General features: G+C 35.4%; 1 protein-coding gene across 1 annotated transcript in view; it reads left to right on the top strand.

Annotated features, from left to right (window-relative positions):
- The window catches only part of LOC104464839 (regulating synaptic membrane exocytosis protein 1-like), a gene marked incomplete at its 3' end in the record, with an annotated part of 66,225 nt that overhangs the window by 13,277 nt on the left and 37,768 nt on the right, over nucleotides 1-15,180 (top strand). The window contains exons 6-12 of the mRNA XM_010077678.1: nucleotides 228-340; nucleotides 2,098-2,228; nucleotides 2,529-2,700; nucleotides 2,832-2,988; nucleotides 4,199-4,270; nucleotides 10,591-10,747; nucleotides 12,500-12,625. Of these exons, the coding sequence (XP_010075980.1) occupies nucleotides 228-340; nucleotides 2,098-2,228; nucleotides 2,529-2,700; nucleotides 2,832-2,988; nucleotides 4,199-4,270; nucleotides 10,591-10,747; nucleotides 12,500-12,625 (928 nt within the window). The remainder of the gene's footprint in view (nucleotides 1-227; nucleotides 341-2,097; nucleotides 2,229-2,528; nucleotides 2,701-2,831; nucleotides 2,989-4,198; nucleotides 4,271-10,590; nucleotides 10,748-12,499; nucleotides 12,626-15,180) is intronic.

Genomic DNA, 15,180 nt, shown 5'->3' on the forward strand with positions numbered 1-15,180 from the left:
CTTCAAATAAAACAAAAAATGGTAGGTGTAATCTGGGGTAAGGGTACCCAGACAGTCTTTTTCACCATGCTATCTACATCAGTTAAAAAACTTACTGTATATTAATCCAGTTATACTGTGTATAAATACAAACTTCAAGCAATTCAACGAAAAAGCAATTCATAAGTTATCCAAATTTGCTTAAAAATTTTGGATGTAAACTTCATATGTTTCTCATGTATTTTTAGGTTCAAGTTCTTTTGAATCTCAGAAGATGGAAAGGCCTTCTATTTCTGTTATTTCTCCAACCAGCCCTGGAGCCCTACGGGATGCACCACAAGTCCTACCAGGGCAGCTTTCTGTGAGCATATTTTGTTTTTCCTGAGTTGTTAATGAAAATCTGTGAAGTGCTGGTCCCTCGACCCTCCACATTCCCAAGGTCTATTGGGAGGTCAAGAGAAATGTCTGTTGTTGGTAGACACATCTTTCAAATATTTTTAAAGACCCTCTGTACACCCTCACAAACCATCCCTGTAATCACAGCAGAGGTAAGGAATTGTTGTTGTAATACACCAAAGAGCCCAGGAATTTACATTTAGAGGAGCCTATAAAAGTGCCTTGTAGCTTGTCATCCTGTACTTTTTGCGTTGAAAGCGGTGACTTTTCAGTTCATGCCCAGTAATCCACAGATAACAGGCATAGTATCACTATGTACGTGCTATCACTAAATGCTCCTTCATGGGAGCATTTGAAGAGCTGTGTATTTGTTAAGAGTTACACTGTTCAGTTACACTGCATTTTAATTTAGATACACACTGCATCCTGGAACGATCTGTAATACTGATTGAAGCTGTGCTTATGTCGTGGTTTAAGCCTACCACCACACAGCCACTCACTCACTCCCCTACAGTGGGATGAGGGAGGCAACTGTGAGAGTAAAAGTGAGAAAACTCCTGGGTTGAGAAGAAGACAGTTTAATAGGTAAGGCAAAAGCCACATGACCAAGCAAAGCAAAACAAGGAATTAATTTCCAACTTCCCATCAGCAGGCAGGTGTTCAGCCGTCTCCAGGAAGGCAGGGCTCCATCACGTGTAACAGTTTCTTAGCAAGACAAATGCCATCACTCCAAAAGTCCTCTGCCTCCCTTCTTCTTCCCCCAGCTTTATATGCTGCGCATGATGTCCTATGGTATGGAATATCCCTTTGGTCAGTTGGGGTCAGCTGTCACAGCTGTGTCCCCTCCCAACTTCTCGTGCACCCCCAGCCTACTCACTGGTGGGGTGGTGTGAGAAGCAGAAAAGGCCTCCAGTCTGTGTAAGCACTGCTCAGCAATAGTGTAAACATCTCTGTAGTATCAACACTGTTTTCAGCACAAATCCAAAACGTAGCCCCATACAAGCTACAATGAAGAAAATTATATCTATCCCAGGCAAAACCAGCACAGCTTATTAAATATACTGTGAGTACTTAGATTTTGTTTTGTACATTCTTTTGTGGATTCTTACATCTCTTTATTGATCATATTGATTTCTAAGTATACAGCAGGCTCAAAAATTTCATAATGTTGTGATTCTCTGAAGAAATTATTTAGCTGTATACTATACTTTTCATAAGACCATTTGCAAGGTGAAAAATCAGAGAAGGTAGATTTTAACTATGCTTTGAGTTTAGCTGCAGTCAAGGCTTCCTATTTGAATGCAGCTTTTAAGGTGTGGAGCTAAAACCTATGCTGGTTTAAATGCACTCAGATACAAGGTTATGCAGTGAGTACAATAAACAGTATAATAAGGCACCATCATTTTATTCATCTGTGATACATACAAAAGTATTTGCTGTATACCATAATAGATACAAGATTATGCAGTGAGTACAATAAACAGTATAAGTATAATAAGGCACCATCATTTTATTCATCTGTGATACATACAAAAGTATTTGCTGTATACCATAATCTTTTGCATTAACTTAAAAATTAAGAGATTTTAAATAAAATATATCTCATTGTCTCTTGGAAAAAAAACAGTGGTTACCTTTACATTGAGATTAATGTCATGCAGTCGTAAAATTCTGTTTTTTCTCCATTTTCAGTAATGTTTTCTGGTAACTTGATTCTTGTAGGTTAAACTGTGGTATGACAAAGTGGGACATCAGTTAATAGTAAACGTTCTGCAAGCAACAGATTTGCCACCAAGAGTAGATGGACGCCCCAGGAATCCCTATGTAAAAATGTATTTTCTTCCAGACAGAAGGTAGTAGTATTTCACTTTAGAAAATTATGTTTTAATTTACCACGTATTGAATCAAGTGTATGCTTATGAAGTAGATAATTCCTTTTTATAATTTGTTCTAGTTAGATTAAATATAACAAACACTTGTGCTTGAATCATGCAAGTCAATATCAAATTAACTTTGTGGACTTTGGGATGACTGTGATGCACTGTACAGCGAATACCTTTCCCTTTTAGGCACACAGTAAGTGCTGATGAGTAGATGGCATTTTGTGATTTATCTCTACAAACAATTTTCAACAACAACTATTTATGTTTCAGTGATAAGAGTAAAAGGAGGACCAAAACAGTAAAGAAAAGTCTAGAGCCAAAATGGAACCAAACTTTTCTCTACTCACATGTGCATCGTAGAGATTTTAGAGAACGAATGCTTGAAATAACCATATGGGATCAGCCAAGAGTACAAGAAGAAGAGAGTGAATTTCTTGGAGAGGTGATACATACAATCACATTTCTCCTGAGTTTGTTGTTTGATTTTGAATAAATATCCATATATATTTTATATATGTGTTTGTGTGTGTGTGCCCTGAAAGTAAAATTAAAACCTGATAACTTTTCTACTAGATTCTTATAGAGCTGGAGACAGCACTTTTAGATGATGAACCACATTGGTATAAGCTACAGACACATGATGAATCTTCACTACCTCTGCCTCAGCCATCACCTTTCATGCCAAGAAGACATGTTCATGGTGGAGAAAGCACTAGCAAAAAATTACAAAGTAGGTCCAAATTGCATTCATCTCTTTAAAATTTTAAATTAGAAATGCTGGATGTGGTGTGAGGATATTTCACTTTCATATACAAGATAAAAATACTATTTCATAGTTTTAAACATAATGAAAAGGTGTGGCAGAAAAGAGATGCAAGTTATGACATTATGACATGGCAATCTTTCACCTGTGATGCATAACTTTCAAGTATGTGAAACCTGTTGGAATTGGTTTGGTTTTCACTAGCAAAAGAAAATTGTTCAAATGTTTGTTTGCATAAATTTTCTTTTAAATAGAAAGATAAAGTTCATCATTATTGGTTACTTTTTTAATAGTTGAAAGATTTTTATTTAAAAAAAAGAAAGTCCTTAGAAGCTTATGAGACTTAAAAACACTTTTCGTTACACAGTTAGTCTGAACCTCCCATATGCTCATTCTACAATCAGATGAGAAGTGTACTTTTGCAGCAAAGAGAAATTGTATGCATTTATTTGGGAGGTACACTTGTTTTGATGAGTCTGATTTCAGGTTTGTATGAGGCATATTAAAATAATTAATGTATTGAAATATTTGAATATTGCAGCTTCTCTGTTAATTAAATTAAGATGTATTTAGAAATAAGATGGATGTAGGGGATTATTTTAAAATACTTTACAAGCTATTTTTTCTGATTTTTCTTAAACATGGAAGTCATTCATTCCAGCCAACACGTAGGAAATTGATGCATGTTCAGGAATGAATTATAAAAATGTGATACTGCTGTAATTGCTGCATGAGGATATGTATAGAGAGAGCAAATTAAAGGTTAGTTTTCATGAGATATGTGAACTTTTCTAAAAGCTGGCAGTGCTGCTTCCTCTTTCCCCTTTCTCACCATATGCTGCCACCTCTCCTTTCCTATTCAGCAAGCTGATTCAGCTTACTCACTGAAATAGCACAAAAGTGTTTTTTTTCTTTGAGTTAAGTTTTAGCTGGTTTAGTGAGATAAACTATCCTAGTAGAGGATTACTGAGAACTTGAGGGAGGAAAGGAGGCTGCAGCAGCTGTAAAATGTTGAATTGGCTCTGCTGTCTTGTGAAACGTCACTGTCAGTCACTGCAGTTTAGTTCTTTAGACTTAGAATAATATTTTAATTTCAGTAGTATGTTAACTGAACATATTTTTACATTTTATAACATGGTCAGATGTTCAGGTATTTGTTTACCTTACTGTTGTGCAGGATCTCGGCCAATCAGTGATAGTGACATCTCAGATTATGATGTTGATGATGGTATTGGAGTTGTTCCTCCAGGTGCGTGGGTGAACAGCATGGTCCTGCTTTCTTCTTCTTCTTCTTTTTTGCTTGTTGTTTTTTTTTGTTTGTTTTGTTTTTTTCTTTATAACATTTTGAAATATTGAGGATACTGGTTTTGGAGAGCGCATTGTGAAAAAACAGTTTTCCTGATTATTCTTTGGTACCTGTCCTAAATCACGATGAATTAAAAGATTCTACTATTCATTCATTGATATTTATTTTACATATCATTCTTCATATATGAACCAGTGGATGGTTCAATTTGTTTAATTGTTTACTGCATAATGTTCCAAGCATTATTTAATACATAAATTAATTCAGAAAATAATTTTGAAAGAGTAATTAATATTTCAGTGTCTACTGCAAGCATTTTTTTTTTTTTTATTTTGCTTTTTGCTTGAAACTTAGATATAATGCAGTCTCCCATGGACTTTATTGAGAATGCATGTCTGTAGACTAAGATGCATGTAGCATGGCTGTATCTCTTATAGTTTTCATAAGCCTTCATGAACTATCATTACCCTAAATGTTCGTAAATATGTACTTGTAGAGACTATCATGGTTTGACTTTTGGTTCAGCGTTCCTTGCATACTGAAAATCTTGAGGATCATTTTGGGTACCACACTTTTCTACTTCTATTGGACTGTTGCTACAAATCAGATTAATACGTTACTCAATTGTCCCAAACTAACTGAAGAGTCACTATGTTGTCGCCAGCACTAAATCAAATCTGTTTTTCTATGGATCTTCCTGATGAAAATCATGTTGAGATTTAGAAAGCTCTCCATCTTCCTGATCTGTGTTTAAAATACTCTGACAATTAATTTATTCATTATATAACCATACTAACAAATAACATATTAATGCAATATGATTTTGATGTTTACTGAGCCAAATTCTCCTTCCTTTGATGATGATTGGGTTCTTTCCTTACTTTAATATACTTATCACCTAGGATACTAAGAGGGAAATTTGTTCAGGTATATCTAGTAATGATATTTGCTTTAATGAAGTGATTAATCTTGACATTTTACATCAGCTGAGAGAGCAAACATTGAAAATCAGAATTAATCATATGTTCTAAATATTTTTCCTCTTTATTATTTCTTTTTTTTAGTTGGCAATGTAGATACTAGCATATCTGTGTAGACTTATTTACATTTAAGATTTCAGTATACTGTATTAAGAATTGGGGCTTTTTTTCAGCTGCCAGTTCTTCAAGGCATCCATTTGCCATTTGAAATAAAACATTTTCCGTCTGACAGGAAACTTTCAAAAAATGTTCAGCTGAATGCATTGGACTCTATTCACTGGCTCAGCACTTCAGTAACTGGTTCTTACAGAAATTTCTTGGGACTGTGCATGCTCAGGTGTGCATTTGAAGAATGCGTGGGTCTAAACCTTCTCAGAGGTCACTGTAGAAAATTCCAAGATTTAATCTGTAGCAGTTGGATTTACAGTGAGCTGAGAGTCTCTAAACTGAAACTGGAAGGGCCTGGTGAGGAAACTCCTTCTGAAGTCCACCTAATCAGAAACAATCTCGCAGCTGACCTGACCAGGCACAAATTTGTCAGCTTTTAAGTTTAATGGATACACTTGTTTGGCAATTATAAGTGGAGTTCATCTGTTTTTGATTCCTATGTGAAATGGATAATACATGTAAGTGGGGGGGGTTTTTTGGTAGGTACAACCTGAATTGTTAAATGGGGGTTAGACTTCAAGCACAAAGGGACAAAAGAAATTTCCATCATCAGCCACAAATGTGTGGCAGCCTAGACAGCATATGAAAACGTGTTCTGCTGTGAGAGCTGGAAAAGGTTGCCAGTCCCACCATCTACCGAACTGCTGGAGAATCTTAGGCACGGATTCATACATGTGCCTGGACAGCAAGTTCAGATATACAGTCCAACCTTCCTTACTAATCACATTGCTGTCTTCTCGGACTTCGGACTGCTACCTTCATTTGCAATGGATGAATAGTACAGTATCTTCTGCATCTAATAGTCTCCTCTATTAAAACTGAATTGTGTGCAAGTTCCTTGTTGTGCTACAGGGTCTTTACCCCTTCCCTCTTCCTGCCTGCCAATACCTGGACTGCAAGCTCTTGTCTGGTCCAAATTTCCTACATTCTCCTGCAAGGTGTGCATTGTGGGAGGGCATGACAAATAGCCAAAGTTCCCTATAATGTATGATGATGATGGAGCTCAGGTGCACTCTTAGACCATTTTGGCATAGCCTCTCTTGGCTTTAACTACCTTAGTCTAGGATTAAGATATTCCTTCTCAGCAGAAGTACGAATACAAAAAATTGAGTTTACAATATGTGCCACATTTCCCTTTAAAGCCCCTTTTCCTTCCTTTGCCACTTACTTGCCAATGTTACCCACTGTGGTGCTTACATATGATAAATAAGCCTTGTCTACTTTAAAGGTATATTCTTAAAATTGTTAATTTATTTTTTCTTGAAATATTCAGAAGAGAAGGAAGATACGTTGCCTTCTTAATATCTCAAGATTTTCACAAAGTTTATTTCTCTTTTTTAAAAAAACAGACACATAACTGCAAAATGTAGAAGCACAAAAGTTCACTGCAAGCTAAAAAGGAATGATGAAAATATTTTGGTTAAAGTCCTTGAAACTGTAATTTCAACTGTTTTACCGATTGTCTAGGCAAATGCAGTATTATCATTTAATAATAACAGGGAAAGCTATTTTCCTAGAGGTTTCAGCAGCTGAAAAGAATCACTACTTGTTGGAAGTAAAGACTACTACATCAAAAATAATGGCACTTTGATAACTTCAAGATAATTTTAAGAAAAGTATTTCTCCCTTGTATCACGAATCTATCTTACCTTTCATATGGTTGTACTGTCCTCATTTATTATTAGTATTTTGCAGTGATACTTTTTTTCTTTTTTTTTTTAAATCAACTCATAGAACTGTTCTTAAAAGAAGCTTATATCAACAGCTGAAAGGAACTTTAATTTGAAGCTCAGTTTTAACAGAATTGATTTTTGACAGGATTTTGTGGTATGCTGACATCTATTTACGTGAAGAAAATATTATTTTAAGTCTCTTTGCCTCTCCTCATATGAGAGATGCTCCAGCCCCCTATTAATTATCTTTGTGATCCTGAGCTGGACTCTCATCAGTAACTCCATGTCTGTCTTGTACTTGGGAGCCCAGTACTCCAAATTTGTCCTCACCAATGCTTGGTGTATAGGAAGAGTCAGTAAAGGATCAGTAAAGGATTTAATAACAACTGAACATGTTTTGAGGCCTATCTTTTTAACCAAAACTCTGGTGACTTCCCAATTAAAAAGAAAAGCTGATACACAGTTGTCAGTATCCCAAAGGATATTTGTAATGAGCTGTATTTCTGTTATATGTAATCTGTATAAATGGTTGCATTGTACTTACCTTCCTCCTGTAGCAGCAGGGTGACATCAACACACCACCTTGTTGTTGTTTGTATTGTCTTTAAAAAAAAGAAAAAGAGTTCTGGTATCAAACATTTGCTAGAACCATTTTCATCATCCATCCAGCTTCCATTTCATGGCACACCTGACAGTTTCCCATGAGCAACTGAGAAACTTCTTCTGCATAAACTACCATAAGCCTGGTTGCTGCTATGATGCTGGTCCATGCAAAAACTTTCTCTGCTCACTCTGGAGAGCACAGAGCTTTTGTATTTGAGGATATGAGGAAGTGTTACTGTTGCTGTCACTGCGGTGGTCACTATGGAAGTATGGATGCCATTTGACCAACTTGACCATACTTGTGCTGATACATAGGATAAATGTGAATTGTTCTGTCTGTTCTGTAAGCTTTGTGTACACACAATGCACAAGTTTCAGATATTGTTCCCTCGCTTGCTTGGCTATGAAGAATATGTAGGAAAAAAATCATCTTTCTATACCAGATTTTTAAATGTAAAGGATAATCCTAGGTATATATTTTAGGCAGACTAGAGATAATCTAGAAATATATTTTAAACTGAAATTGATATTTATTTTTTTATATTTAAATTATATGTTTTTCAGTACAGTTGCCTAAAGCTTGGAAAGAAGCTTTGGATATCTTTGATTGTAGTGTTGAATAAATGTAAACTTCTGTTCCTCCTGATAGATATGACAGGATTTTATCTAAAACAGGCTTGTTTGGAAAATTTAAATATTTTTTAGTACGTACAGCTTAGATGTAGTTATCCTGGGAAAGGGAACACATCCAGCTTTTGTTGGGTGTATCCTTTTTATCTTCCTCTGACAAAAAAACCCCAGGCATTTTCTGCAGATCTTTAATACATGAGATGAGGGAATCTCCACTAAAGTCCTGAGGGACTCCCTTTTTTGCTTTAAAATTTGGACCCTGTCCTTGTCCTGACATCATATTCCTTTCCAGTTTTATTACACAACACTTTTTCAGCAGGTAAGGTACTGCAATATTACAGTACATAAAAACCTGGGAAACATTGGAGTCCTTCTTTGATAAAAGGTTGATAAACCTCAGTAGATACTTTCATGCGTGCTGTCAACTTTTACAGGCCTATTTTGCAGTCAGTACTCGGTACAACTTTGGTAATAAAAATGCTCTTTAAGTGGCAAGCATTTGCTGTTTATGTAGCTACAACTGAGCTCTCACAAAAGTTTTTCTCCATGTTTTCTCTGGTTTTCAAACAATAGCCCCCACCCTCCCCAAACTTGAGTAGTGTCACATTTTAAATATGAAATTCCGTTCGTTATCTGACATATCTAACTCAGTGTTGTTTGAGAACAGCGCACACATGCACTCAACATTATGGTCCCTGATGTTTCTTTCTGAACTCCATATATGTTCTTATTACGAGTGCTTTTATCTGGGCACAATTCTACCCTCTAACATCTATTGTTACTCACAGTGCTTCTTGTTTCCCTGATTTATTAACCTCATCCCACCCCTCTGCTTCAACAAATGGGATAATAGAAAGAAAATCCCCATGTTCTCCCACCAGCCACTATACTATGAAGTAGAAGACAACAAAAGTTGTACAAAATTATAGCAGAACTTCCAAAGGACTTTCTGTATATATTTTCTAGCTGATTGTGACCAGAAAGTCCAATACAGACTCTGTATATGGGCCATACTTTTAAGAGAGCTGTAACCATTTGGTAGAACATCAGAGAACTGCAAGAATTATACAAATTATACAAAGTATGAAAAAAACCCAGAACTGAAACTCTTTAACAGGATCCTTAAAAGGTGCAACTTATTTAATTTAGCCAATTGATGATTGAGTTACAAAATGGTAGTCTTTTCCTGCATGGAAAGAAGATTCCTGACACAGTATGGTTTTTTAGCTTGAACAAAATAAAACATTACAAGAACTTAATGCTAGACAAATTCAGCGAAGCAGCAAAATTATTATTTTGGAATCTAAACAATAATTTGGGAAGTCATTAAGGGATGACTTAAGGGGTGAACCTTTCTATCAATAAGGCATTTTCCGTCAAGACGTTCTTGTAATCTAATTTAAATATCTAGAAGCGAGCAACTGAAGTCTGAGCAAATCTCCTTAAGTTCTTTTGGAAACATAACAGGCACCTTTTGAAAGCTGTTCACCTTATTAAGCTTCATTGTCTGTTTTAGGTTGGGATTCAAAGCGTATGTCAAGGCAAATGGCGTGCTATATGGAAAAAGGCACAGGAATATCAATGCTTTAAAATGTACTAATATTCTGCAGATTTGTTTTTTAAATCCTTTGTAAAAATGAACTACAAGAAACTTTGCAGCTCGACACCCGATATTCTATACAATATACTCTAAATCTCGTAATTTTTGAAAGTAGGTGGCTTTGGTGAAGTTCAGTAGGAGAACATCTTTGTATTTAACAGAAACAAAATTCAGAAGGATGCTTTATATATGAACAGTCCTGGAGGAGTCTGTGCTGTTGTACACTAGCGTGCCTTCTCCATTTGGTAGATGAGGTAAATCCACATTGCTTAGATTCATTTCAAATATTTATTACTGTATGACAATTTTGGAATAAAGTTTCTCTGGGTACTCTTCCCAAGTCAGAAAACTATTTCAGTTCTCTCCTCCACATCTTCCAGTACATAACAAAAATTATCTCCGTTTCTCAGTTTCTGTACATGTAGACATTTATAGGTAATGCTAGCAATTTATCTTGAGTGCATGATACCTTGGGATATACAACAGCTGAATGACAACTTGAAAGTTGTGTAAGTGTTTAGATGTGTGTTCCTGGAAGGACTAACCCTCTGAATTCTTTCCAAATCCAGACTTTTATTCTCTAATTTCCTTTTGTTGCCCTCTTGCCAGTTGGTTATAGATCTAGTACTAGAGAAAGTAAATCTACAACGCTAACTGTGCCAGAACAGCAACGAACAACACATCATCGTTCACGATCTGTATCTCCTCACCGTGGCGACGATCAGGGCAGGACCCGTTCACGTTTACCAAATGTGCCGTTACAGAGGTAGGCATCACAAGTTAGTGAAACACAGAGTAGTTTCAAGTTTGTATAATCTGTTATTACTAACTTTTCTCTTGTTCAACAATTTTTCACAATTTTAGAACTTTGTTTTGTATCTGAATTTAATAATGTAGTGTTTGAATTTGATGTATGCTTTCATTAGTCATTTAAGAGCACCCATGAAGTAAAGTAAAAAAAAACACTTTATAGAATCCAATAGTGATTTATAAACATATATTTTCTGCATTTACTGCTTTTAAAAGACAACCAATAGGAGAGTCCTTTCTGAGTTCTTCGTTTGCATGCCTTATGCTTTTTTTGAATACTGATGTACAGACTATTTAAGCTCACAACTTGACCTACTTGATTTTGGTTGTTTTGTTGCGCAGGACAGTAAGCTGCTCTTGCAGCCTATCATGTAACACTGAAAATCAGCCAATTTTTACCAGTTTTCCTTTCCCCCAATTTCTAGGAAGTTTTGTTCTTGAATTACTTCAAAAGCTTGAAGTGTTGCACTAGCATTATTATTGCTCAGTAGCTGTGGTAGTTTTCTGAAAATTTTGCCTTCTTAGCCAAATTTTGTATACAATATTCTGTGCTACAGTACTGTCCTTCTCCATTGTTTCTCTGTTTGTTTTTGGAATTCCATCACTGGTCATTTAATCCCAGACATCTGTGATGTTTCAAAGTGATGGTATGTTATAGAAAACCAGCTTCTCCTCCCAGTTGGGAATTGTGATGATCTTCTGCCTTTCCATCCTCCATACCATATATACTGTTCTCGTGCACTGAAGTTTTGTGTGCTTCTTAAGTCTCTGCATGCATCCACTTCTGTTGCATCAATTCCTACAGATTAAGCTATTTCACTACCCAACAAATCACTTGCTGTTGCACCTCTCAGTAATACATCCTTAACAGATAGAAGAGTATGGCTATACATAAAAAAGACTGGCATAAACTCATTTTTTTAATAATAGAGAGAACGAGAGCTCCTCATTCTGCCTTTACAAACAATTATATGTGCTTTTGTTGTATCTTTCTATCTACAAGCACAATGCACAGTTTAAATATTCCTTAGTCAATTCCATCCATCCTTTCATTTTATACTTTGAAGAACTAATGCTTCTTGTTTCAATGGCAGTTATTAAGCTAAAGGAAGAATTTGCCTTTTAAGCAGTAGTTTCTTTTCTTGTTCTTTTTCATGTGAAGAGAGCCCTAAATGACTGTCATGGAGGTCAGAGCCTACCTGCCTTTATATCCAGTCATACCCCTTTTGTATAACACTTAGTTTGAGATCGATAAAATCTGCATAAGTTCCCATATCCTGTCCCAGAAGTTCTTAAAGAACACTTGGAGATACATGCAAAAAGTTGAAAGCTCAAAATCAGCTGTTTAGAAGTCTGGCTATGAATCTACAACTGTCGAAAACTTAATTTCATCTGAGGTATTAAGACTTCTTGTGTTATCTCACTTATTCTTGAAGTATGGGCTTTGAAAATGCTGTTAACTGAATCCACCAGAGTACATAGAAGCAGGCATGTACTTCTAGATATGGTAGAAATGTCTGCTTCCTGTAATTAGAGGTGTGGGTTTTTTTTAAGTCTTAGGAACTGATATTTTTTTAGAAGTCATTAACAATTTAATGATAAGAGATTTCCTTCAACCAGCTTGTACTGTAATCCATTAACCTGTGTTATTTATGAGAAGAAAAAAAAAAAAAAAAAAAAGACTATCATGGATGTTTCTGCCTTTCAGGAGTTTAGATGAAATTCATCAAATGAGAAGATCACGATCTCCAACTAGACACCATGATGCCTCCAGAACTCCAGCTGATTACAGATCCAGAGACATGGATAGTCAGTATTTGTCTGATCAAGAAAGGTACATTGTCAGCCTGAACTTGGAAACAAGTTTAGAAATGTCTTTGTTGGTTTTCAATTGTTGGATAGAAACACAACTGATAATAATGGGGAAGGGGGAGAAGTCATCCTGACAATGGTCATGGTTAAGTTATTTACACCTCTTTTTTTTGGTAAGAGTGTGCATTGGATTGATAGTAGTGGTGAGTATCTAGATTAATGGTTGTTGGATGTTGTCCTAGAGTATTGTGCTGTTTGTTTCATGAATGATGCCCACAGATATTTGCTAGAAAACCATAAATTTACATGTATGCTCTAGCTATTGTAACTCAGAATTTGTCTGTTCTGGTAGCCAGCAAAATACCAGGTGTGCCTTCCAACTGGTTGTAAGTTGCATATTATATGATTTGCATTCTTGTGCTTATAGATTTTGGGTGTCTATATATGCAGTCTCACAGCATCTTACGTAACATTCTGGTGAACTTGCTACAGTACACAAGCATAGCAAGGATAGCTGCAGTGCTTGTAATTCGGATAAATCTCGAATCTTAGATGCGTGACACATAAACATCTCTCCCTGGAATACAGTGGCTACATTCCTCAGAGAATGTTTGGTTTCTCCTAGAAGGCATTGTTTTCAGGTGTCTAGGAATATCTTCTAATAAAATGGAGCAAAACAAGAATTTCTGTTAGGTTTATAGCTGAAAAAAGGTTTAAAAGGGTATTTCAGTTTAGTATTTGGGAAACTTAAAGATGGTAGTCACATAGATAATCAATGTCTGTGGGAGGTTTGCTTCAAAAAAAATCATACAGCTGAACTGTTATAGCAAACTTTTGCCATTCATATACAATCAACTGTCCTAGTACTGACTTTGGAATTTTTTTTTTTTTTTTGCAGTAGGTTACTATTTTTTTAATGAGTAAGGATGACAAACCTTTTCTATATTATCCAGTAAATGCAATACAAAACAAACATTGCATAATGATGTGAAAACATGTAAGGAATAATCCGTTAAAATCTCTGGAACTCTTTGTCCAGTTTTGAAGCAACACAGAAATAGAGTAACAGACGGCTTTTGCAGTTAAACTAATTCAGTTTTGTGTATGATCTTGCCTGTTTTGCTTTTTTAATGTGATAACATACATGTGGGAATTAAGGACTTATTTGGGAAATTTTAAAATACCACTTTATAGGCAAGAAATCTGTACAGAATTGTTCCAGTTGGATTGTTGTACTGCATTTCCTTTCAGAGGTGAATTGAAATGCTTTTTAAATGTAGTAGTCAGATTTATAGTTATGCTAATTCAAGTAGTTTCCACTTGTTGCAAATGTTTCAAGTTATTATTTATTGTAAATAGTGATCTATTAAAAAGATTCCTGAAAATATTTATTGAATAGATTTCTGATTCAGCAGATCTGAAGAGGAAGAGACTTTACGAGGTACCATTTGTCCATAAAAAAAAATATAGACAGTTAACTGTCTAGAAAATTTTATTCCAGTGAAGCCTCAAACCATGCTATAAATGATGATGTATGCATGGGTTATGCTTGGCGAGCAGGGCTTGCATTGAGGCTTTCTTGGAGATGAGCTGTCAGAGCAGAGACACAGCAGCAATGGGTTGCTTGATTTGTTCAGGGAGTGAGACACATTTTTCAGTTCTTCTCAATGTTCAGAAAACACTCTTCATAAGTATAAAGATCAGACATGAAGGATGTATGTGGCTTATTTGCAGGATTTAAAGATGAGTCCATGCACTGACTCTCCTTTAGTAATAATCTTATCTGAAGTGGTCTCCTTTTTTTCCATTTTCTGTCTTTCCGCCAGATTTCTTCAGTTGTGGAGACTGTTTAACTCTTGCAGGTTTCACTTTCAGTACATAAGAGCAGCATCATAGGGAAGATCAAAGCCAGGTTTTCTTGAGGAAGATTTTCTATCACATCCAGGGATTTTAAAAAAGTCTTTATTCAGTATTATGTATTAGTATGGAGAGTAATATAAGTATGACATGTTGTTCATTTATTGAACCCTTCATCTAATAAGTGTTTCATGTAGATACCTAACATAAACTCAGTTGGCAAGGTGAGTAATTATCTGATAGTTTACATGGCAGAAATGACCGTTGCCGGTTACTTTTGATTGTTTTTTCAATGATCTGTTAGTGGTCCCAAATTAATATTGAATATTCTGTATAGAACTTTGCAAAAATAGTTATAATTGTATCTTACTAAAGCATCTGGTATGATATATTTCCAGTGATTCGTCTAGTTTATCTTTTTTATATATATTGTATACGTATATATACACCTATGTATCTATGTGTATATATAAAAACCTGTTAGGAAAAGCTTTTTATAAGGAAATCTAGCTAAGCAGTATACTCTGCTTTGAATTTAGGATCATAATCCAATTTTCAAGGGCATGGCCCTTTTCATTTCTTTTAGTGTTTTATTCCTAAATAAAATCTCTTAATGCAAGTATTTTAGTACATGTGTTAGAAAACACTTTAGAATAACAATCTTGATTTTAAATATCTCCAAACCAAAGCAGAGTAAATATTGACAAAGTACCCTATGAT

This window comes from Pterocles gutturalis, unplaced genomic scaffold (genome assembly GCF_000699245.1).
Source record: "Pterocles gutturalis isolate BGI_N339 unplaced genomic scaffold, ASM69924v1 scaffold6333, whole genome shotgun sequence".
Taxonomy (NCBI): Eukaryota; Metazoa; Chordata; class Aves; order Pterocliformes; family Pteroclidae; genus Pterocles; species Pterocles gutturalis.